The sequence below is a fragment of the Halichoeres trimaculatus genome, unplaced genomic scaffold (assembly GCF_033239565.1).
Source record: "Halichoeres trimaculatus isolate MK-OKI-2021-1 unplaced genomic scaffold, fHalTri1.1 fHalTri1_scaffold_23, whole genome shotgun sequence".
Taxonomy (NCBI): domain Eukaryota; kingdom Metazoa; phylum Chordata; class Actinopteri; order Labriformes; family Labridae; genus Halichoeres; species Halichoeres trimaculatus.
This window is the reverse complement of record NW_027437201.1, coordinates 11,351,027-11,377,178: the sequence shown is the minus strand read 5'-3', so window position 1 is coordinate 11,377,178 and position 26,152 is coordinate 11,351,027. Positions and strand designations below refer to the sequence as shown.

Here is a 26,152-nt window from a genome sequence, read left to right as displayed (position 1 = left end):
GAGATAGATTGAAAATTACACTTCAAAGTGTAGTCGCACTGGTGCGCTAAAAGCCTGAATACTCATTTAAATGGACATGTACAGAGTCATTGGGAGAAATGATAAGACACAATGTATTTCATCCTATGTTCTCTTATGAGTGTTTATCAGCTCATGCTCATTACATCTGCATTTTAAGCAAAGCAGAGTAGACGGGTAATAAGACTTCTGCAGTCGTGTGAGCAGAGTCAGTATTCCATAAATCTTCTGTAAATGATGTAATGTACTGTGATGTAACATATAAAATGTGAGGCAATGAGACTGAATTAAAGTTAAGATATGATACCACATGACATTATACATATAATACTGAGCTATACAATGTAATACTCCATGATAAGATATAATATGATGTTTAAACCTGATATGGCACCATGAAATAATAAAAACAATGATGGTCAAAGTCTTAACTGTGAAAAAATCAGAAACAAAAAGATGAATTCATCTTTAAATTCACAGCACTGTAACTTTTGACCACCACAAAAAAAAAAAAATGTCCACAAATCTTTGGGGATATTAAAAAAAGCTTCCATATTAGCTGGCAGCTAACCAGTTGGTAGCTGGTAGTTAATGAGCTAATTTTCAAAAAGTGAGAAGCTATCTTAATCACTGTTTGGGTGGATGAAGGAGTCAGAGTTTAAACCCTGACTTGCAAAAACCTTTTCTGTGAAGAGTAGCTGAACGAAAGGGAGGACCTGGATCCGGTAAACGACAGAAGCGGTTGATGAGATGGGAACAGACAAGGACACTAATGGGCTGGAACTTGTCATCTCAGCATTTTATGTCCGACTTAAAGAAGCACGTCCTCGTTATACAGACTTCTCTTTGCAAGTTAGGAGACAGGCTGACTTTGTAAGCTCTGGTTGAGTGTGCGTGTGTGTTGTGCCTTCTTTTAATGCTGACTAAACCGAGGCATAATAAATGGATGACTTCATTCAGGATGGATCAAAGCTACTTTCACTTTAGTTTGAGGCCCTTGTTAAACACTAAGACACTTCAGGGCCCTGGGATGTACAATAAAACAAAGGGCCAAAGCTATAGAAGCAAAAAGCAACCTAAACTCAGCACTTCTGCCTCGTACACAGACATCTGTAACATGGGAAGCTTAATCCACTTGCCAGGGTCTCATTGGCATACTTATTTATGGCAACACATTAGCCTCTGCGCACAGCTACCAGCTCTCTTCCCCCTCATCTAATTACAAACAGTTTTTCTTTATCTCCAACAAAAATTTCAGCCATGTACAAACTGCAGCATCCTTGAATATTTGAGCGCCTGCGCTTTGATTCCCTCAATAAGAGCTGTCTTCAAAAAGGAGCAGGGCTCTAATCACGGTTCAGAGAGACCTCCTGGAAAAAAAGGTTTGATGGGTTTTGGCTGTTGTTAAAAACCTCTGCTGTGATGGACAGGGGACTATTGTCAGTATTTAAACGGTTATGAGAATATCTGAGAAAGCATAATAATATGTTTGATGAAAGTGTAACCTCGGTGACACAGAAGGAGGAGGGGAAAAAAATCACTTTCAGGGGACTGAAGTTTGAGCAATCTGTGATGCAGAGAGAGGTTTTTTAGTGGTGAAGTGCTGTAATTCACTTCTTCTGTACACAGGCTTTTCCAACCAAAGTGAGTCGCCTACTTCAGGTGAAAACTCAGTGCATTTTGCTTCAGGCCATATTGTACTCAGAAGGATCAAAGTGTACTGCCTTTCATACAGTGACTCCTGTGTGTTATTGTCTATTGAGACATATGTTGGCTGCCTTTCAAAGTGTTTCCCTCGATCTGTGGTTAATACTAAAACCTCACATGGCTTTACTCTGGAATTTTCCCAGCATTGGGCATCATCTGCTAATAAATGTGTAGAAAAGTTCACCTTAAGACTCATGATACCAGTTTCAAAAACCAAACACTTTTTTTCCCACCACCTTGCGTATGTTAGTGAATCAAAATAGTTCTAGATTGACAGGCGCTTGCTCGCAACCTACAATTAGAATAGTACAATGCCCTGATTCATCAATGAGCAGATCTGTTCCATACATCAAGGCAGGAGTGCTGAGATGGAGAAAAACTAATATTATCATTTTAAACTATTTAATTTAAGATCCAATATTTAAAGGTAGGGTCTGCAGGAATTTTCGTTACTTGTTAGTAAACACAACATTCAAACTGGGCTCCGCCTCCTTGGCTCAGAGCCAACAGCAGCACACACCCACCTGACCAAAACTACCTGAACATCCTCAGTAGCCCAGCAACCACCTGTAGCATCACGTTTCTATGTGGGTGAGACTCCAGAGCCACGCACCTGACTTAGCATGCTAGCACAAGCTAATCATGGGTATTTGACACTCAGCAGAAAGCAAACTAGCGTTGCTCTCTGTCCCCTCTCCAAGTGCCTGAAAGCGTGTAAAAGTCAAGCCAAGCTTCACTCTCATTTTGTAAAAAGCTTAATCTGTTTGGCCTTTTGTTTCATTTTGGTTGTGCTTTTCTTGCTCTGTGTAACATCTACTCTCATAGCCGCTCAGAGTAGCTTCTTCCTCCCGCTAATCAACATGCCCAGAAACACCATGATAAAACCAAAACATTAACACACAGGCAGAAGAGGGGGTTGAGGCTGACATAGACACTGACACACATGTATGGAGTCCCAGAAGTGATGATTGAACAGAATTATTCTTATAAAAGTTGAATTTTATCTGTTAGGAAAATGCTGTGATTAGCTTGTGCTAACATGCCAAGTCAGGTGCACGGCTCTTGAGTCTCTGCCACATAGAAACGCGATGCTACAGGTGGTTGCTGGGGTAGTGAGTGTGCTCACATAGCTGCTGGCGCTGATTCAAAGAGGAGAAGCCCAGTTTGAATGTTATGTTTACAAAGATGTTATGCAAATCCTGCAGATCCTACCTTTGAAGTGTTGAAATATTTAGATGAAAAAAGTATCATACCATTGCACCTCATGGTTGCAGATACCTGAGTGTGGCAGGAACTGTGAATATCTGAGATTTTTCTCTTGAAACACTCAGACTAAACTTCCTTTCAGATCCCATTTTATTAGTCATAAAGCTAATTGATGACATTTAAGTATCAAAAAATGATAAAGACTGCAGACAAAGGGTGACCAACAGACAGAAAATGAACAAAAAAGAAAGGAATCGATTTTCCTGTTGAGATGTGTGTGTTAACTCAGGCACATGTCTTTCCAGTAGGTGTCATTTCATTTCAGCAATCAATGTCAGATGACATTTATCAAATGACATCAACTCCGCCTGCAGAGTCACACCACAATAGAAGCTGTGCTCCATGTTTTCCCCAGCCTGCTTGGATGTAAAAAGCCTTGTATGAGCTTAATTTATGCATGAAGTCCCCCATTAGCTGGAAACCCAGCGACTGCATCAACACATCCACAGTGATGCATGATTCAAAGATTCTAATTGCGTGTGAAATATGTGGGGAAGCTCCAGCACCTGGTAGGAACCCAGCAGACGCAGCACAACAGCTTTCAGAGGTTCACATCAGAAAGAAAAAAAAAGATGTGAGACCCGTGAATGGATAATTGCAGCGTTTTCTTTGCCTGGCACCGACTTGATCTCCAGCCTGAGGGTTTTCAAAACAAGCAGGTGGAAGTACGGTAAGCTGTGAGCCGCATCTGAGAAGACGAGCAGAAAGTGCAGATGATAATGATGTCTGAGCCTGCTGGATCTCTCTGTGAAGACACTGGTCTGTTGTTATCCCGTCTGACAGACAGGCTAACTGAAGGAGTCCCCACTGTGGTGAAAACTGTTTGCAAATCTATTTCCAGCACCACAGGAGTCCCACACAGGGAGCCCACTTGCTCACTTCACAGAAGAGAGCCCATGCCACTGCAGGGAACAGATAAAGGATGGGTGACATCTACTTTGAGTGTGTCACCCTGACTGATTAAAGATGGATACTGTGCTTTTGTGGGGGGTTTATACTGTCCCTCTGGTATCCCCGTAGTAGCGTTACATGACTTTCAGCTCAAAGAATCACTTTTTTCTCCTACTGGTAAATGAACCAGTACTCACACAGCACTTTTCTACTCTTTCTGAACACTGAACACCAGTTTACACTAGTCTTTTTCCCCCAGCCGCACCATAAACACACACTGATAGCAGAGACTTCTATTGCAGGAACCATCAGTTTTAACTAACACCTTCATACTCATCCACACACCACTGACCAACAGTGGGAGCAGTATAAGGTTCAGTGTCATGCTTAAGGGCACTTCGCCCCAATCGATTCCTGTTTCTCTGTATTAGAAAAACCTTATCTTGGCTTCATTTAAGTCGCTGTCTCTTTAAGGCTCCCTGCTCCACAAACCCTCTTTGCTCTGATTGGCCAGCCCTCTGGAGGCCTGTGTAGGGGGCAGACCTTGGTGTTTGAGGCTCATCCCTAAAACATGAACATGACACACACCTGAAATCAGCATGAGAGAACTCATGCCGCTTTTATACTTTTTGATACTCAATGCGGAGTCCATTCCTAAACTGTAGGGGGCAGTATTTCACACCAGGAATTGTTCATCACATAGATAAATCGATTTTTTTCCCCACCCCTGAAAAGCATGATACCCCCTCTTTAATATACCTTAAAAATTTGGGGTCTTTCCTAATGCCACAATTTCGGTTTTTGTGTTTGCTAAAACGACAACACAAATATATGCAAATATATATATGCTTGAAAAACATTGTAATGAGGGAACAATAAGCCCTGAAATGCAAGTCATTTTTCATGGCCCTCGATCAATCATTGAATTCCATGACCATGACCCTGGGCCATCCTGTGGGAAATGAATAACATTGTAGAGGACATGCTAAACTGGACCCTTTGAAGAGCTACATTTGGTCTCCCTCAAGAATTGGAGGAAAAAAATGTTTTCTGCGGATGCTTGTAATAAAAAGAGTTATCCTTCACAACACAGCAAACTAACTTTCATCTGTCCCAGCACATTTCCAATGGCTCAAATTAAATTTTACACTAGCTCAGACTCTTGATGAGACCAGAGAGGAAGAGAGAATCACTAAAACAGCAGCAACAAATTGCAGAAAGAAATTAACATATTTTTTCATACAAGGCCGTGATTTACACTAATTATAAAACAAGAGTGAGCAAAAGGAAGAGGAAGCTTTGGAGCCGGCAAAACATTAGCCGAGGAGATCTTCAAAGGTGTTTGTATTAGTGTTTAAAGTGGGAGAGTGATAATTAACAAGCAAACGGAGAGAGGGAGAGAGCCAAGACAAACCCAAGCCAAGCCAGCAGAGCCTCGTGTCATCCCTCCCTCTTCACAGATCAGGCCAAAACATTTGCCCAATTAGGCAGAAAATAGAATCCATTTGGAGGTTTTTAGAGAGAGGAGGCAGGGAAGGCAGAAAAATCTACAGGACAGGAAAGAGGAATGTACTGAGCTTCATTTCCGTCTGCCTTCCACTGCTTTCAAAAAGTTTGCCTTCATGCCAGCTACCAACTTGTTACTCCCCTCTTCCAGTCATTTATTTTCTTACATTGTTAAAACTTTTCAATCAACCCAATGTGTCAAAACGTGTATTTGGTAAACTACCTCACAATGTTTGAATACAACCTTTAGACTGACCCTGCTAGAGGTCTCTTCCTCATTATGCATTAAGCACATTTTGACAGTAAAGCAGGCACTTGCTAGTTTGAGCGCCATCTACTGGATAATCTAGCCTGGAAAACTGGTTACACCATTGTATATCACTTTTTAAATGACTATAAAGATACTAAAATGCATCTTATAGAGCCAATATTATATGGTAGTTTCTCATCTGGCAGTATATTTCCTTGTTTAAATTACACTAAGCATTTTAAAGCTTTTCTTTAATAGCCGTTAGCCCATGACATTGGATGCTTTCAAACTGCAGAAACCAGCTCCAGGATCTAGGGATTATCTGAAAGACTATGTACTTTTCAACTGAACAAATGTAGGACTTAATTTACTTATAGGCTAACTGCTCCTTGCAGGGGTCTAGAAATGATTAGAAACTATGTGGGCGGGGCTTTCAAGCTTAGCGTTTACAATTGTTGAAGCTCCCGCAGTGTTTTATCTCACCATCAGTCCACTACAACATCCCACACAGCGGTGGTTCAATTGAGTTTTGTACCTCTGCAACAGTTATCTTCTTTGAGCCTGATAATGGGATTGTGTCTCTATCAACGCCTGGTGTTACAGTTTAAAAAGTGACCCTGTAAACTGGAGACCTTCCGCTGAACTTGTCAAAGGATTTGGAGTTTACAAAAAGCTGTTGAAACACAAATGATACTTGATAATCTACTACAATTGGACATGGATGCATCTGGTTGAAAGTCACCAATCAACATTGTCGCTCTTGAAGCTAAAACACAAATTCTGCAAACTTAAAAAGTAAGAGATAGAGCAGCATTTCAAGGGTCAACCCGATACAGGCATTTTGAAACAGCTTTGCCACTTGCACTTCTCTCCTTTGACGAATTGTATATGCAGTAGGGGTGGGATGAAAAAATCATACATATCACGATTTTTTGTCTGACAACATCAAAATTGTGATTCTTTGTAAAAAAAAAAAAAAAAAAAAAAAAAAAAAAGACTTTTTTAAAAGTCAAATTCTTCATTTCAGTCTTTGTTTATAAACTGGATTGGAAAAAAGTTTCCTCTTTTCTTTAGCAGAGGGTGAAATGTTTCTCTCTGGCTCACGTGATGTGCATTTTATGGGAAAATATGGCTCCTGATAAAGTCTGTAGCTATTATCATCATTTAACTTTTTCACATTGTCTAGTGTTAAAAAAGTGAAATGGAAATTGTAAAATTCATAAATATCGAAGAATTGCAACTTCAATTGAACCCGCACTCTAAAAATTGTAAAAGTATTGAATCATGAGTGTAGCATTTCATTCCAGCCCTAATCTACAGCTTCACATAGCATGATCAAAATTAGCTATCTAAGCCGCTGTTGTACTGCCCTCTACTGGTCTGGCAGTGTAGTGAAATTACTTTTATTTTTCTGACTGATGTGATTTGTAAGTTCTCCACAGGACTTCAGGACATAGCAACAACATAGACACCAACAGGCCACATAATCTATTTGTTATCTTGGTGTGACTATATCAGCAACAGTTTCATCTGTCTGGAGATAATTGTTGCGTTTCGTTTCGTCTCTTTATCCTTTTTTTCTTTCATGTCTGTGCTGTCAAAGCAATAGAAACTATAAAAGTAACAAGAACAGAAATTACATCACCTGAGGTCAGAACTCCTCCAGCCTGTAACACATAAGTTGGTTCTGTAGAAATGTAGAATTTCATTTTTATTTTTTAAGTTTCAAGAAGCTTCTGGAAAAAGGAAAAAAAAATGACTGTATTGAAGAAAAAGTGAAGAAAGCCAAAGAAAAGAAAGGGTGATTACTAGCCTGACTGCGGTGGAGATGTTTATTTTAGAGCCCTGCTGCTCCTGACAGCCCACAGAATTAGACGCTGTGCAGTGAGAGAAAAAAAAAAAAGCAATGGATGCAGATGAGGAGGGTGGACGAGTGGAGAAAAGAAGGAGGAGGAGGAGGAGGAGGAGGAGGATGAACCTAAGACATTCAATACAAGGGGCAACTATAGTTGAACCTGTAGAGAAACACAACAATAACAGGCAGAAAGAGAAGAGTGAGGAGGAGGAGAAAATTGAGGCTTGGATGAAGAAGTGAGCCTATTTTTGATGACTCTCTGTGCTGAAATTAAAGTAACGATTTAACGGGGGACATATTGACAGTTTTCTGACTGAGTCAACAAAGAGTTCTAAAGCAAAACAACGTCTCGCATTATTGTTGCAGCGTGATGAAGGATTGAGTGAGGCAAAATAATCCATAGTCTATTGTTCTGTTGCTAAATGGAAGTGATAACAGCTGCAAAATTGCAACACAAAACACTAAAATACTACTGCATCCTTAAGATAAACATGAGTCACGGCTTCAGCAGCGCTGCAGGGAATAAAAATGATTTCTCAAGTGTTGCCACGCCCTCTTTTAAGATAGATAAGCTCAATTTGTGACCTCATCTTTTGGTTCAGCGATCATGCAGGTAGAAGTGCACTCTGTCAGCTGATAGAGAGGTAAAGACAATATTTATTTTGGCAGATAAAAAGATAAAATAAAGACGTTCACCTCTATATATCCTACACCCTCTCCATCTGTGCCCAGGGGAGGTTTTTTTGAGGGTTATGAGATAAAGGTGAGGTCTTGATACAAAACTGAATCCCTCTGAAAGCAGCAGCATTAGCGTACTCCTGATTTGTTCTTGTTCTGAAAGAAAAGCGTACCAGGGAGAGAAAGAGTAGAGAAGGAAACCCATTCACAGCAGATATTATGTAATCAGACGCTGCCTGACAGCAAAGAGAGGGAGTTCGACTGGTTCAATATGGCACCCGCGTTACCACATCACTTTTGTGTTGTTCCCATTAATCAGTAAAATATGATAAAACAGGAGCAGATGGCGTTTCAAGGGGAACCCTCCTCATTAAAATGTGATAATGAAACTAAGGGAGAGTGACAAGAGAGGGTTTTTCCAAACATTTCAGAGACTCCCCAAGCTTCTTCTCCTCCATTGCTGTCAAAAACATCGCTTAAATGCATTAGGGACTTCTTATTAATATATTCTGTTTTGTGTTTACCATTTGAATTAAAGAAGATGTCACATGTCTCTGCAGATCTGTGGAAAACAACACGGAGACTGGTGCTGATGCCTGAGTGCATATTGGTGCATTTGATCGACTGAGCAGCTCTGAAAATGAATTTTATTGGAGATAATGGTGGTGGTTAGCAGACTCAGTGTATTTCTGCTTCTCTGTGTAACTCCAGAACCAATATGTGAAAGGGATGACAACTTGGAAGTCAAATAGAAATTCACGAGAGTCACTTCTACAGAAAAGATATATTGTGTAGTTGCAAAAATAAGCCACTTGTATTGGCTGGGGGGGGGCATGCAACTCAGCAGTAAAGGTTGTGTTGAGATCACAAGTTCGCCCTAGCTGGGACAGTATAGATGTTTCTGAGGAAGTTTAGAGGCCGCCCCATTTCAAAAATGTCTCCCACTGACGATTTGCTTCAAAACTCCATATCAGAAACAGGCAGATGATGTCACAAGGGCCTATGTCCATGTTCAATAAAGTCTACAGGCATCCTATGAGGTCCCATGTTAAAACAAAGATTTTTAAAGCAAAATTCAACATGTTAACAGACTGGCTTGAAAAAAAATGTTTTGGTCCTTTTGGTCTTTGCTCACAGCTCATTTTTATATCCATACATAAAGCACAGGGTGTGGTTGATATACTGTTTAACAGTGTAAAGGCTAACAGTAACTCACACAGTTGCATAATCAGGAGCGTGGTGAGTTGACAGACAGGTGGGATGCATCGTAGCTATTGGTGGGACCCTAAAGCCTCCTTTCTAGCTTCAAGAAACACTCAGTGACACCGCCCTGAGCAGAGAGCTCAGTTTGAAGGAGTGGACCATCTCGTGTGACATGTCATCTGATGTCAAGAAGCAGTTAATATTTATGAAAAGACGTTTTGTAAATTGCTTTATTGTCTCTACAGTCTTAGTGTTACTCTACATGAGACACATTTTCAACATCTGTGATTGGCTGATTGTGACCTGGTTGCAAACCTGACACTTGACCATGTGGACATGCCATAGACTGTATAAAACATGGACGTAGTCTTGCCGACGTCACCTGTCTGTTTCTGAAACGGAAAATAATGCACATCGGCTATAGCGGCCATATTGGTAGTGGCAAGGGCTTTGCCTACAGCCACAGGGCGCCTGTTGGTCATGTGACCCTCAGCTGTGCCTCTTATTGGGGGAGCTTGTGATCTTAGTATCCTCTGAACGGCCAAGTTAGAAAAAAATTTACCCCCCGTACAGTGGGAGCCGGTAGTAAAATTAGCGACTCAGACAGGAGACGTTTTTTGAACCAGGCTGTAGATAGGTTAATTTCTGCTTTGAAAATGCCTTTTTTTGGCTTGGTGTGTATGTGACTTCAGGTACTTCCGGAGCCAGCCTCAACGAACACTCGAGAAACAGCAGATTTTAGCACTTCCGCATTATCTCATATTCTCAGACCTGAGGTTGCCACTTGGGACATGCTTATCTTTCCTAATATTAACAAATGGGCAAAGAACTGAACACTGTGAGGTTAAAGTATTGTCTGGTTTTCTTATTTCAATGTTTCCATATTTGGCAGATTGAGGATGATTCACTATTACTGAGTATTTTAAAGCTTCAAATTGATACCACGCCTTCTGACCTTTGACCTCCTTGCCCCATAGTAGCCCATGATTCTATTCTCCCAAATAAAACAAAATGGTAATCTTCTTATAAAGCATATTATGTATTTAGTTTATACACAGTAAGTCGAACAAATGATGTAAAAGACAAATACTTGTGATTATCTTGGAGATGTTGGTGATGAGTGCAGCTATCCACTGCTGGGCAACAGCGTCTGCATTAGAAAAGCTAATGAGTTTAACGGAGAATCTTCTGTAGACCAGACCGTCTCAATTTAGTTTGGCCTGACAGCTCCAAAAAAATTCAGATTGGTGTAGACTGTTTGTGTTATTTTCTGAATCTAGAGTGACACAAGCAGATCAGAGTTCAAGTGATGCTTCATGATGTAAAGCCACAGAAAAACTGAGGCATTGAAACTCTATCAGTGAGGTCTGTAGAGAATTTTCAATGTGGTATCAGTTTACACTCTGCCTCCACATGTCAGCAGGTGAAACTTTATTACACCTGCTGAATGAAGTTACAAGAATCACTGATGTAAAATGTGGCTTCAAATGCCACTGAAAAAACTGCTTTCCTCCCTTCTCCCCTGTTCAGAAGAGCCATCAATAAACCAGAAACTGTGAGCTCTTTATCTCCAAACGACTCAGCGCAGGTTCTTTAAAACCAGCAGGTGGCCACCAGACACGAGCACTCAGCGCCGAGGATGAGGGCTACCTTGGAAAAACCGCCTGACGCCACAGCGGGAGAAAACATGCTGGAGCTCTTATCTCCGTCTTTTTTTATCACAATTGCTTTTCTTATTCGGTTCTGTTTGATTCTCTCCCTCCTACTCCACAGCTCCTCCTCTTCTTCTCAGTGTGCAACTCCTTAAACACTCGACTAAAAAGTCAGTCACTGCGAGAGACTCTTTCTCTCCATGCCCTCTTTATGATAATGAATGAGTCACTGTCAAGTCCAGAGAAGTGGCTTTTAGCGTAGCAAGGAAGCAAATGATCCAGGGGGGAGGGTGGGGAGTGGAGAGTGGTGTGAAGTAGAGCTGAATGGGATGGACCAAGAAGAGGGTGAGAGGGGAAAATGAAGCATGATAGAGGAACAACCAGGGAAAAGAGCACAGTTTGACATGTTTATATGTTGATGCGTCATTTTTTATTCATTTTATAAAATTCCAAACTGATCAAAATCTTGGTTGAGTCAGCATTTAAGCACCCCAACTGCCAGGGGTGGGGAAAAAAGAAGATACACTCAAAGATTGGGACAGCTTTTGAGAAAAATTTAAAAAGTGGTTTTCTGGGATATAATTTGTTAAGTTGTTCACCATGTTTTGCCAGTTTCAGGATATTAGGGATGGAACGGTTCACAAAATCACATGTGTACATTCTTCTTGTTTTCAACACCCCAGATTACCATATACCCTAATAATCTTCCACTACTATTTCAATCAATTATGTCAAATACAGTCATATAAAAACCTGAAAAATGAGGCCGTTTCCCATTTAAAGCATTACTAAAGCTGAGTGAAACATTGCTAGTTTCAACATGCCAGCTCCTCAGTAAGGAAAGTCACTGTTGGCTGTCCCAGAAGTCACTAAAAGTCACTAAATGACGCTGCTCTCTAATTTACAGAATAATCCATGTGCATGTAATTTAGGGATGCACGATATTATCGGCACAATATCGGTATCGGTTGATAAAAGCTTAAAAACACGTTTATCAGTATCGGCAGATATGAAAATTTCTGCCGATATGCACAGCCGATAAGGTGCTATTCAGTTAGGATTATTATTATTTTCCATCTGAAAAATAAGCTCCTTAAATAAAATGTAGCACTTCATTTATTTGCACTGCAGAGCTCTGTGTCTGTCACCAGGTTGTTACAGTAGCTCTAAAATAATCAAATGCAACTTGGTTTTGTTTAAAAATGCATTGTACATTTAAAGTTCATGTGATCTAAAGAAATTATTTTTCTGTATTTCAATACTGAATGTTTTGAGTTTGAAAAAATAATACATTTCTTATTTATGGTAAAATCAAATGTTTTTTGTCTTGTTTTATGTGTGTTAAACAAATAAGACCGTCACAATAAGAGTAACATATAAATGCCAGTACAGGATAGACTTAGCTTTCTTTACAGTGAAAAAAACAAACAAACTTGTGATTATCGGTATCGGTATTGGCCAAAAGGGGTTTCGATATATCAGCATATCGGATATCGGCAAAAATCCAATATCGTGCATTCCTAATGTAATTGTCATGGACTCTGCAGGAGAGAGAAATGATGTGGGACAGACAGAAAGCAGATAAAACACAACGCTTGTTTAAAAAAAAATATCTCAAAATGTCAACCCTGGACAGGGGACAGGCAGAAGTGACCATAATGAGACACATACTTGTGTGATTTCATCTGCTGTGAGTGATGAGGACTGTGTGTCTGTGTTTTGGATAGGGGAGGGACTCACACACGCTGACCATTGGAAAGAGATCAAAACATGCTTTAACCTCAGATTCTCTAAACTCCAGAAGAGTCGCAAAAACTGTGGTCTTAAAAAACTCACCAGAGGGGTCTGAAAATTCATTAAATGCAGCAACAAGGTCACTTAGTTGGCAATACTCAGTCGTGGTTTTGTCCTCCACTTTTTTACCGCCATCATCAGAGCTCACACTGAATCTAAAGTGCTCCCAGACACCAGAACAACACAACGCCACAGGTACACCCTCTAACTCTGTCTTCAAAACTGTACCATCCCTTGAGGATATGACTTCTTCTTTTAGTTTTGTTTTATAATTCCCGGGGTGCCAGTTATGGGAAGTCCTGACACACTACATTTTTGAGTCACCTTCTTGAACCAATACAAAGGAGTCCACAAAAGATCCAGTTCAATGTCAAAATAAAATACCCCGTTCCAAAGCCAAATCTTATTTACTTTACTACAGTGGCAGACACAGAGCCATGCCTGGAGTCAACAGGTTTGAGGTTTTTAGAAGTTGAGGAGAAACTCATTGGGATGGGAAGCAAGGCTCCAGGTGCACAGTTAGACATGATGAGTAAACTCACTTTACAATGATGCTTTGCACTATTTCTGAGAACAATATTGTACTGGCATTTCCAAGTCTAAACCCTGACTAAGAGAACTTCACTTTTTTGGTTGTGCTAAAGAAACAAAAACCTGTCTCATGTGGGTCATCTTGGTGTCAGAAGGTGACTATGAGGCAGAACATGTTATAAGAGATTTATGATGAACAGTAAATATTGATAAAAGCATCAACAATTTAAATTTTTATCTCACAAAAAGGTCACAAACTTTTGTCCTGCTGTCCATCATAAACTTTTGCGTGTCGTTGAAAGTGCTAGTGAACATGTCGTCAAAGCACAACCTCTACATGTGAATGACTCTAGATATCAGCGCTGACTTAAAGTGCCTGGAAAGGAGCTGTAATGTAAGTTAAACTGATGCTTGAGCTGATGTGGCGTCAGCTCTGCAGTGGTCGGCAGCGAAAAGCAGCATCTGCGGCTTTGTGAGGGTGTTAATCTCAGACTGATGGAAGTAAAACCAAGGCAACGTTTGTAATCATCGTCATCATCATCATTGTAAAGCATTCATCATTACCATCATCAGCATAATCTCCCTCAGTCGCCAGCCAGCCATAATCATAACCATAATCACTTGATGCACGTACGCAGACATTACACGGGATCATCAGCATTATCCACATTAAAAAAAAACAGAAGATCTATCTGTCTTTGAATGCAACACGCACACACAGCTTCACACTCACACTCAGAGGATCCATCTATACATATGGATGTATTATCTCATCTGCATTGCTAAAGCGGCCCATCAGCATGCGGTCTAAGCCTCTGGCTGATCACAGAGTCTCACACTGAGAATGTAAAGCTCTCCTCCTCAGCTGCCACAAGTCTCTCAAGCTAACCCAGCAACACCCAATGGCCGATTTAGAAATTAAAGGTGCTAACACATTTCCCACGTTGCATTCCTCTTGGGGATGGCGGCCCGTGGCGGGCAGCAATGCACACATCTAAGAGAGTGTCAGCGAGGATGTCTCAATTATTCATTGAGAGGCTGATTTATGTGGTTTCATATGGAGCATATTAAAGGCTCTGGAAGGCACGGGGAAGCAGAAAAGATGGTTTATGTAACTGCAATTAATTAGGACCTTCTATTGCTTTTCTCCCAGAGCGCACACACACTCACACTCACACACACACACACGCAATGTGACCGGTAAAGGTGCTGTACCTGAGAAGACAAAGATATGCAGAACAGATGACACAGAGGTGCTTCCAGAAAACACCGTGGAGCGCACACAGTCTGTGCTTTTTTACCTGCTGTGCCTCATAAAGCAAACGCCGTGCTTTACGAAGGACACAGAGAGGAGAAGAATGAGCAAGAGGAAAGTTACAGTAAACATTATCCAGCCTCATTTGCATAATTAAAAACAGTGAGAAGTTTGCAGCGAGTCCCTGACTTTGTGTGGAAACTATAGGCTCAGCTTTTTGCTGATCAAAGAGAATAACTCATATGCAGCACATGCACATATCTATTGAATGTATATGTAAAACAGCAAGGGAGCGCTGGATCAAATGCACTGTTTTTCACTGCCGGCATGGATCTATTTTCACAAAGGTGATGCACGCCCGGCAATCACACCTTATTCTATTTGTGCTTCAGCGCTGTTTGTTTTGTGCAGGCACAGGTGGATGGATGAATGCACAAGTACACGCATATCGAAAGGGAACAGGTTTTTGCAGCCAACATCCTATCATTTTCTCCTTCATGGCTGAAAAAAAGACAAATATTTGTCTTTGTTTCATCTAGAAATGAGGGAAGAAGCCAAATGTCTTCGTGACTGTTATTTGAAAGTGCTGTAAATTGAAAGTGGAGCCAATCTCACTCCATGGACAGAAGGGAGGGACATAAAGTGGCAACCAACAGATTAGAGAAAGACAATACAGAGAGAGGTTCATCTCCTTTAAAAGATAATTTACCAGGACTTTTTTTTAAAGGCATTACACTGTCCTGAAGAAGTTTTACTTGATTTGAGGCTCAAAAAAGTTACCATTTTTTCTCCCACTGGGATTTTAAAGAACTCCTTTTTTCTGCCTGTGTTACACGCTTCGTTACAGCTGTTGAAGGCTCCCCACTCCACAAACCCCCTTCACTCTGATTGCCCAGCCCTCACGAGGCCTGTCAGGGGCAGAGCTATAGACAAACCTTGGATTAGAGGCCCACCCTTTAAATGCATCATGAACTAGTTAGGAGGTCCTCATGCAATGACCTCATCATTTTAGTAAGTCTTTTGAAGCTCTTGTGCTACTTTAGAACAAACTGAGCATTTAATGCACTGATTCAGGGATTTCTACATTTAAATGCATAGCTGTTTGAAAACCTGTATATGTTGGGAAAGTGTAATACCCCCTCTTTAAACCCTTTTTAGAGATTCCTGTATTGAACTTTTAATGCATCTAGATTAGACTTAGAGTCAAAAAAGTTTGTCAGTGCACTTTGATCAGTCCTATTTCAACTGAGGAAACTTTAATTATCTCTCATCTTCAACAATATGTAACGTGTTAAATTATTCAAAAGCTTTATCCATGCTTAACTTCACATGCGTCAGCAAGTAATATCTGTCTCCTTTGTTAGCAAACAAAACTTCATCATAGAATGACAGCTGCTGCACAAAGAGTATATCCCTCCCACTGCTGCAGCACCACAGGTATGACACCCAGTAATCAACGACCTGAAGGCTCCCATCAGACAGCCGCCAGCTTCTCAGCAGGATCCCCTTATTGTGTTTGCCAAAAAAGTATGTGAAATAACCTGAGTCAGACGATGACATTCACACTTTGTGCTGTATTGTTTACTTTCATTGTTCTTTATAGTAAAAAATCCTATTCAGGCTGTTTCTGAACCAAAACCAGCCCAGCTGGGAAGCACTTTGGGGCGGCTTCTTTTGTTTTAAATATAAATGTAAATCAAATGTCCTGAATTTATGTTTGTTAAAAAGATGTTAAAAGGAGGATGAGAGCATTGGATCCAAAATGTAAAAATAAGTAAAAAAAAAAAAGCAAAATCAAACAAAATGTAATCACACAAACGAAGAAATACATCAATTTCTAGAGAATATTGAATGAATAATATTTAACAGTTAAAAGAAAATTAACTTGTTCAATTAAAAGAATAAATTAAAGATGATTTAAAAAGATCATGCTTGTCAAAATGGTTTCTATACTGTGAAACTTTGCCAGTGTAAAGTAAAGAAAGGAGTAGATGGCAAAATAAAATAATAATAATTTAAAAAAAAACTAAAAGGAAAGATAGAATGAATGAATTTTAAAAAATCAAATAAAAATAAAAAAAAAGAGATTAAAAAACACATTTAAAAATATCTAAACAAAATAAAATAAATAAATAAACTGAAAAAAAAAAACAAATAAATGCAGAAACAAACATACAAAAAATTAAATTCATGAACAAATAATTATAATCATATAAATAGTTTTTAAAATTTGGCTTTTTAATGGCAATGTCAAACACTGGAAGCACACTTATACACAACATTATTGTTTGGGTTGTTTATTGTTTTGTTTTTTGCACTAAATCATGTGATAGAATACCACCTGCAGCAGGAGACGGACTAGCATTCGTCCTGGTTCTCTGGTCAAATTCTCAGCAAAAAGGCTGAGCGGACTAAGACCTTTTGCAGATGACCCATCAAGTTCATCCCAAGGTATCAAATTACATCCCATGTTGTTACGACTTTTTTTCATTGTGAAACTTGAAGTGGCAGAAATATGGGTCACTGAGATCCGCAGAATACATGAAGAATGAGCTGGGGATGTTTGTACATCAGGAAAACAGACAAGTATCTTCATTCTTTGATCTAAATATCATCTTGAGTTTGTCGCCATCCTCCTTAAACTTCTCATTTCTCTGTATATGAGTTTTTGCCAACTGCTTTATTGCACACATTACTCCACACATCCACAAATCCAGATAACTCAGATCTCACCCGCAACTCATTTGCTGAGAGGAGAAAAGTTCTTCATCAGCCTGTGACTGATGCTCTTTTCACAGCATGGTGCCAGCCTAAAATACACAGGTGATGAAAACACACACACTCCAGCACCCAACAAATGACTCCTTGTGTTCGTCGACGGCGCGCAAATGATTCTTTCTTTCCTCTTCTCGTGATAACCTCAATTGTTAGTAATGTGTGGGAGGGAGATTCGCCGCGGCCGGTATAATTCTCTCATTATGAGTTCAGAAGGGGGAAAGAAGCACAGCGAGGGATGAAGGCCTGGAGGCACGATGCGCCACAAAGAGCAAAACCCAGCTGATAATGGAGCAAATCCATCAGTCTCCAGCTCTCCATCTCTGTCTGTCTCTTGTCATCCTTCCACAGGGCCTCGCAGAGTTTGAGATGGGAGTCATTTCAGAAGAGCTCAGAGAGGAAAGTGGCTCTGAGGAAATGCAAAGACGGGAAATGAAGTACAAGCGGTTTTAGCGGCGCAATAATGCCATCCAATCTGGCAGAGGAGTGAAGATGGAAGGAAAGGATGACAAAGAAGAGTGAGGAGAAAGGAAGGAGAGTGTCAAAGGTAAACGGAGGAAAGTGAGAGATGATACTTAGGGAGTTGGTGGCTTGACGACCCTCCCTCCTCTCTGGGTGACTCCAGCAGCAGAACGGAGCCGTTTGCAGCTCATTTCAAACCACAAGGTTGCTGTGACCTGACTTAGACTCCCACTTCTACAATCCTATTCACTCCTCGAGCCTCCCACACCCTCTCTGACTCCAGCTTCGGCTCATTGCTCTCATCACTGGTTCAATTCTGCAAGCATATGCGTGTGTGTGTGTAAGTGTGTGTGTATGTGCAAGAAGGAGAAAAACACAGAGGGAAAAGAAAGTCTGCACAGCAGCTCTGGGGTATTCTAAAGAGACCCCGGCCTTCCCCTCCTGATTCTCTCTGGTCTTTAAGTATTGGCTCAGTGTTCAATCACTACAACAACCTCACCTTAACAAACAATGACTCAGTAACCTTGGCCATCCATTAGCCTGTCCGAGAACAAAAGCTGGTTCCACTGGGAGCCATTAGACAGATATAGCTCTGAGACCGGAAGTTTCTAATACACCAGATGGGCTGCTCTTTATAGCAGCTCCAGGGCTGGACAGCAGTCTCTCAGAGACAGATACTGAGAGGAGCAAAATCAGGCTAAATCAAGGAAACCATGGAAAACATTCCAGTTTTATGCTGGAGGCAATCCATGAATGTAAGACTGCAAGGTGGACACTGATTATTTTCCAAGAGTGGCAGATTTCCACATACGCCAACACATTTCATACTCTTTAAACCATCCTAATGTTTTTTTCATCCATCTGAAAAGTGTGGGATTCCCTCGTCTGTTGGCCTTCTGAAGAGTATGTCCTTTTAGATGTACTTGATACTTAGTTCGGGGTTCCTTAAGCGCGAAGGTTGCTCTGATTGCAGCTTTCAGCTCTCCTGCATTACTGTGTCTGGTTTCTTTTATCTTAGTCTTGACAATATCTCATAGGTTTTGTGTTCTAGCCCAATAAAGCATCGTAATATCATGGTCACTTAACAAGCTTTTGATCATTTTGGCAGTGTGGGCAGGAGCCAAGCCCTGCAGGAAAATGGCATCAGCACCTCCATAAAGCTTGTCAGTAGAATGAAGCATAAGGTGCTCTATCTGCACAGCTATATTGACTGGACTCTGGACTTAACACCAGCAGATGCCATAGTTAGGGATGGGTACCTTTCACATTTGAAACAGTACGGTACAGATGCTTGGTACCTGGCCATTGGTATCCATACTCAACAGTACCAATTTTCTGTACCTTTGTGTGTTTATGTGATAAATATTGATTTGTTTAAATATAAAATCTCAAAGTTTTTTATTTTAACATATTTGTTTCTCATTACAAAAACTTGCAATGCTGGGTTCATTTTTTACATAGAAAGTCGCCTCCTCTTTCACTTTCCCAGTCACAAGGATGTATTTAGGTACCAAAAAATTATACCGTTTGGTTTTATGTGAATCAGTACAGATGAAACTCAGTCGGTGCTTATGAAACTACCTAATTCAGTACCCATCCCTAGTCATGGCACCTCAAACTATCATAGACAGTGGAAACTTTACTAGACTTCAAGCAACTTGGATTCTGGGCCACTCCACTCAGTTATATGAGCATTCACACCCCACAAAAGAGGGAAGAAGGGTGAGCGAGGGCAAGTCTTTTCTTTGGGTTTCTTTTGGCTATAATCTTTAGCTAAGACTTAGAAAAAAAGGAAATCTCCATCATTCTGTACAAATAAGTCCCAAAATCATTACAGGGGTAATGTTTGGGTAAATCACTTTGAAGGATTGTCTCAAGGACTGACTTTGACAAAAATAAATACAGAAAATACAAAACTTTTGTTGTTTTGTTACCTTTTCTTACTTGTGTTTTTCTCTTGCTTCCTCATTTATGTATGTATTTTTGTTTCCCCTCAATCTATTTATCTGCAGCTCGCTCAGCTCTTTGATCTTTTCTCCAGATCGTCTTATTTTGTGTACGTTTCCCTGAGTTTATGTATAGCCAAACAAGTAAAGCCTATTTTTCAACACTGCCTTTTGCACAAGAGAGAAGCTCCCCTCAACAGATAGGAAGTGTTATTTTTCAGACAAAGACAGAAGGTTTATGATATTTAGAAGAGTTAAAAGAAAGTTTGGGAAGGGTTTGAGCCAGCCTCCAAACAACTGATCTGTTCTCAAAACTTCTGACTGCAGGGAACTGCTTTTCCAATACTTTACTACAGTTTGGGAAAAAAAAAAGCTTCTTCATATTTTCAGCTGTAAATGCTCAGAAATGCCCAACTCATATGCTTTTGGATTCAGATTGAGGAGAAAAAATACCAAAATCTCTGCATGATTGGAGCTGTAATTGGCAGGAATGAGAGGTATTAAAACAATGCTTCACACTTGCCATTGTCCAGCCTCTGTCCTTTTGGGGGGAAGGAGATTATTTCACACAAAAAGGTGTTGAAGCTCTCTCAGCTCTTGTGCGTTTACATCTATTATGTATAAGCTGAGCCAGGCTGAGCTCTGTAGCCACTGGGTCCTGACTATCAGTCAGAGCTGAGGATGTGTCACCTGTCTCTTACCATCCCATATGGTTTCCCCTGACTAACGTTACAGCTGTAGCTCCTGGCTACAGAGCAGATAACAGCTCAGTGTGCGTGTGTGTGCGTGTGTGCATCACTTTATGTGCATGTGGTTCTGTACAGAGGGAAGAACATCGTCCACTGTTCCTGTGGGTTTCCATATGCCCATTTTTTGGGTGTGTACATCCCATACCATGAACAGTAATTTTTGCCCATACATCAGACAAGTGTTTTATTTAACATCTATTTAAAGAAGGAGTGTTATGTCTTTTCCATAAATGAAACAAGGATTGAAGCAACAAAATTAGATATCCATACATAATGTCAGTAAATTTGATAACTGTTTCATTATCATATGTCGAAGAACTCCCTAAATTTATCTGTAAACTGCTGAAAACTGTAAATTCTGAGAAAATATACATTACATCTTCATGAGATCTTTACAAGGCTTGCTGAAATGATGATGTCATCGCACGTGGCTACCCAAACTGGATCATGCCACACTGGAGGTGCGGGCCTCAAACACCAAGGTCTGCCCAAAGCCAGGCACTGACAGGCCTCCAGAGAGCTAGCCAATCAGAGGGAAGGGGGCTTGTAGGGTGGGACTCAGCAGCTAAAATGGAGTATTCTAGATAGAGGCTGAAATGAGGGTTTTCCAAACCACCAGTGTGAGAGAAATAAACATGTAAAGCTACTGTGAAAGTTCCAGAGGTACAGTATATAGAGCTTAAAAAAGCACAATACCCCCTCTTTAATGTTACAGAAAAAGTTAGTCAGTCACAGAGGGGATGAGATGAGTTCAGTTCGCTGAACACCCTGATTAGATAAGTGCCTGTCACACAGCTCAGTGCTGATGTGCTGCTGTCATTAGAGTTGGTCTTAAGTTCTGACCTGATTACAAACTTTGTTGTGGCGCTGCAGAAAGACAAGTATAGCCTTTGTTCAGGTGTAGTTTTAAGGCCAGGAAAGATTTGCTTGAGTTCCAGCTATACAAATAGCAGGGACGCATAAGGGGCAAGCCTCTGCATCCTCAGGGGCTGACGTCAAAATTAATTGGACACTAGCGTATGTTAGGACACATTTAAAGTGTGACTGCAGACAGCTCCTTTGAACCAGTTAAAGTTCAAGGTCAGGAAGAGGAAGAGGAAAAGGTTTCCCTGTTGACCTGCTTGCTCATAATGCCAGTCCAGCTAATATTACAGCCTTCATCACTGCAGATTACAGGAATGACACAGGCAGAACTGCTTTCAGTTCAATTTCTAAAACTATTAAAATATCTACTAGTGTCACTGCAACACCTAGAGTTTTTGTAATTGCGTGGGATTTGTCTTTCTGAGGGACACGTTTGCCTTTATTAATTAAAGTTGAAGAGTGATAAAATGTCGAGAGTAGAGAGTGAGGGATGAGTCAAGAGTTCAAGGTTTCAAACCAGCAACTTCTATTTTGGTATGATAATACAGAAAGTGCTTCTGCTCAGTTGGTGTACCACTAGGCTCTGTATTGGGGACAATTTCATTTGGACGCTTTATAAATGATTCATTGAACACTTCTCTGGATACAGTACTATGCCGATGACCCAGTTTTATACACACATGCCAAAACATAGCATGAAACCAAATGATCTTCAGCTTGTACCAGTATCCTCTTTGCTTCAAAAGTCATGTTTACATCTCTAGAAAAAAGTATGCATGTTTTTCTCTTGGCAGCCAACAGGGGGCAAAAAAACAGCTCATGATTTGGTAAAAGGAGAAAGCTTACATACTGCTGTTTTCAAGGCAAGACAATAATGGGGCAATTTTCTTTGCAGGCGGTCGTTCACACAAATACAATACAAACAATACAGCACACACAACACAGCACAAAATCAATCCACCGTCACCATACATCACGGTGGTTACAAACCATTTAAAAAGGACCTGGAGGATCTGAAACTCCTCGTGTAAAGGATGATGAAAGCCCAAAACTATGACCTTTGTCTTCAAGATGGCTCTCACCATTCATAAAAACAACAGCGTGGGCTCCTTATGGGTAACACTATTGATCTTAATGGATGATTTTCTACCACTTCTACCTTCTGATCCTCCCTTGGAGGTTGTAACATGGCAAAACGGGGGGAAGAAGGTGGTGATGGGTGGCACCAGAGCCAGCAGGGTGAAACATCACTGTGGTTCAGTGCATCTCAGGGTGTGCATATAGCGCTCCAGCTGTGTGTTAACAAGCTCCCACACACTTGGACATCCTTGCAGAAGAGAGAGTTTTTTTTTTCATACCAGCAGGAAATCATGCAAAAAGGAATGTCTTTGGACAACTGATAAACCAGGAAAAACAATCATGCCATGCTCCAAGCATAGTTCAAACCACGCTAAGCATTATAATAGAAAGAGGCCTGAAAATTAGTCTACACTAGAGCAGCGAAAAAGAATGATGTGAGGTCTTTTAATGAACATTGATGATGAGGTACTGATGCAAACTTGGTTTTATGTATAATTACTGCAGAGATTGCTCATTTGTTCCTTTGCTGCTCGACTTAATGAACTTGTAGCTCCATCACTCTTTCGCTTGGTTCAACTCAAACAGATTGATCACGAAAACCTCCCACCACCAACACTCTGCCTTTGCTTTAATCAGCTTCTCTCTCCCAAGGGTCATGTTCCTCTTACTTAGTCCTCACGAGTCTGCGAGTTTTCCGGGCAAACATAAGACGCAGCTCGGACGGAAAGATATTAAAGAGACTGAGTGTACCTGATAGACGTGGTAGGCGTTGGCAGCTCGGCCCTGCAGGAACACGGAGGGGATCCACACGTTGATGAGAGCACGGTGAGCCCTGAGTGGTGCAAAGAAACAAACCTCATTATTATAATCAACATTACCATCGGAGCCGTCAGTATTAACGTTGGTCGAAACATCAACAGTGAGTCAGCATTAGCCTGGACAGCTAACTGTGTTCTGTAATCTGGTCGTAATCAGAGAGCAGAAAGAATGAAGATGTGAAATCAGAGTTCATACTTTGTTTTGTTTACAGGTGAGAACAACTTAGCGGCATTAATCCTGAAAGCAGACATTTTGGTGGGTTTACACTTTAACCCTTAGCATGATAACAAATAAATAAGGAAATAAAACTGAGGGAAACTGACATCATTTAAAATTAATGAAGAAATTTTCTTACGTCTCAAAATCAGACAAGCTGGGGTCATCTGACGTCTGGCTTAAGTCCCCAGCAACCTGTGAAAGAAAAAGGAGAGGAAGATTGATGAAAGGCTGAATTAGCTATAAATTGTTTTGATGGTTGATTGCGTAAAATAGTTAACTAAGAGCAAACTGGAAAGGCTAGAAGTAATGAATAAATATTTCTGTTTAAAAATTCAGCATGGGGTTAGGAATAAACAGTTGAAATGACTGTTTTGAATAAAAATTGCAGACTAAATTGAGGAATATTGTGTTCATTAAGCCAGTGAGCTAAACAATGAGCCAACGGTAAAAAGCTGACTTTTAGCTTAAAGTAATATAATAAAATACATCAATAAAATGCTTCAAATGATGACATCACTCTTGGTCTGGACATAGATTAGTTTGTAGAATGGTGCAAGGAGCCGTTCCTCCAGCTAAACGTTTCCAAAACCAAAAATATGCTCACTTATGTCAGGAAGGAAAACTCACACATGTAACAGCACTTAAATCAAAGGTCAGACAACTGCATTTGACCAATCATTGGACAATCACTGACAATAAACAAAACTTTGAGGATAATTGTGGAGCAGTGTACAAAAAGGTCAACAGCGCTTGCACTGCATTGATCAAACCATCACGACCTTGTTTCATCATATTGTTACTGAGTCTGTCCTGTCCTTGGTAACGCAACATTAAAAAGAAATTCTGTAAACAAGAGTTAAATGGTCCAGCAGCTGATTGGTGAGTCACAGCTTTATCCAGCATACCTGTACACCTGACAGGTATAGCTGATAGCTACCTCAGTTTTAAACAGTGATTCTGCACAATAAGTTTCAACTTCTTCCCTCCAGATGGAGGTTTACAGTCCCAAGGTACAAGACAAAGAGGTGCAAAACAGCTTGTTCCTGCTGCTATCATTGAGTTGATGTCTTAATATCTGCACAAACCAATTTATTAGCATTATCTAAATGGTCTTATCATGGCTTTCATCTTGGATTTATTTTATTTTTGCTTTTATCTTGGTTCTACTGTTGTAGTTTTGACTTTTCTATTGTAGCTTTTTTTATTTATTTATTTTTATAGATGTATCTTTCAAATGATACTCGCTTTCATTTTAAAAATGTTTGGTGGAACTGTTGTACGTTTTAAATCATCTTTTAGTGTTTTAATAGTGTGTTGATTCTGACTGTTTTGTTTGGTTTTGTGTTTATGTTGACGAAATGTCTCAGTGGATGTCATCATCAGCTTGCTGCCAAACAAATCTACATACTGGTGCAAATTGAATAACCTAGCATTACCTATAAACAGTAGTTATAGCTGTTTTAAATCAAATCCCTAGACAAAAAGTGAGGAATAATGTGTTAATTATATGTGTTCCCATATCATTAATCCCTCAACAATAGACAGCCAAAACAGTGAGCCAATAGCAATGAACTGACAGTTAGCTTAAAAAGTATTGGTTTAAACAGCCAGCTGATAGTGATACATTCCCTGTTCAAGTTGCAAAAATTGTGGAAAGTATAGAAGCAAAGAATTAAGCACAAAAAACACCACTAATTATCTTACAACTAACAGCTTTTTAGCTAGCTTTTAAAAGAAGGGCAGTATTCGCTTGTGGTGACATACTTAGCTTCATGAAACAGGTCAAAGTTTCAGGTAGCTAGCAAAAAAAAAAGCTTGGGAGTCCTCCCCATTCTTGCCCCTAGCAGACTTTATCCACTGTCTTTTCCAATCTGATTAAAGGCATAAAACAACCCAAAATCTTCAATAAACATATGTATCAAGTAATCAATTGAATATCATAATTAATTAGTTAATTAAATAGCTTAAATTTTGAGCAAAAGCAATGGCTAAACTGGTTATTTTTGCTTATACAAAATGAAATTAACAAGTGTAGTAAAAACTGCTCGCCTCATCTATGAGTCAAAGTTAGAAATGGAAAAGTTCAAATAGCTAAAAATAAAGTTGTCATATAACACAAACAGTGACTGGCGATGACATAGGTAGTTTGTTTAAGACCATGAACCCTTACTAAACGGATCGAACAAATAAAAAATATAGAAAAACTACATCTCGGTCAATGTAAGCTGGCAGTGATTTTTTTTTTTTTAAATCCATCAACAAAACCTCATAGAATGACACAGCTGGATTATGACTGCTGGAGCTCAGGGAAAGGTGCTTGAGTTTATCTGGCAGGGATTTAGGGTTAGTCAGACTGAACAGGTTGGGAACCTCTTCACTGCAGCTTGTTTACTCATCTGGCTTGCACATCTGGAATGCCTCTTCATGCACATATGCTGAGTTTGTGTGTGTGTGTGTGTGTTGCTGTTTGCTAATGATCATCCTCAGTTAGTAGTCTTCATCCAAACCTAACACCCTCAGTAACGAGTTCATAAAGCCTGTGATTTGATTCACTTTTTGCCTGCGTGAAGCTCCCTTGGGGTTCCAGATGACCAGACCCAGATGTTTGCCTGTGTGAGTGTGAGGAAAGGGA

At 40.2% G+C, this 26,152-nt stretch overlaps 1 protein-coding gene across 2 annotated transcripts in view; it reads right to left on the bottom strand.

Moving 5' to 3' along the window:
- The window catches only part of snx29 (sorting nexin 29), a 184,891-nt gene that overhangs the window by 37,837 nt on the left and 120,902 nt on the right, over positions 1–26,152 (bottom strand). For both annotated transcript variants that reach the window (XM_074663546.1, XM_074663547.1), the window contains exons 17-18: positions 23,657–23,712; positions 23,233–23,314 (exon numbers count right to left, since the gene is read on the bottom strand). In XM_074663546.1, coding sequence (XP_074519647.1) covers positions 23,233–23,314; positions 23,657–23,712 — 138 coding nt within the window. The remainder of the gene's footprint in view (positions 1–23,232; positions 23,315–23,656; positions 23,713–26,152) is intronic.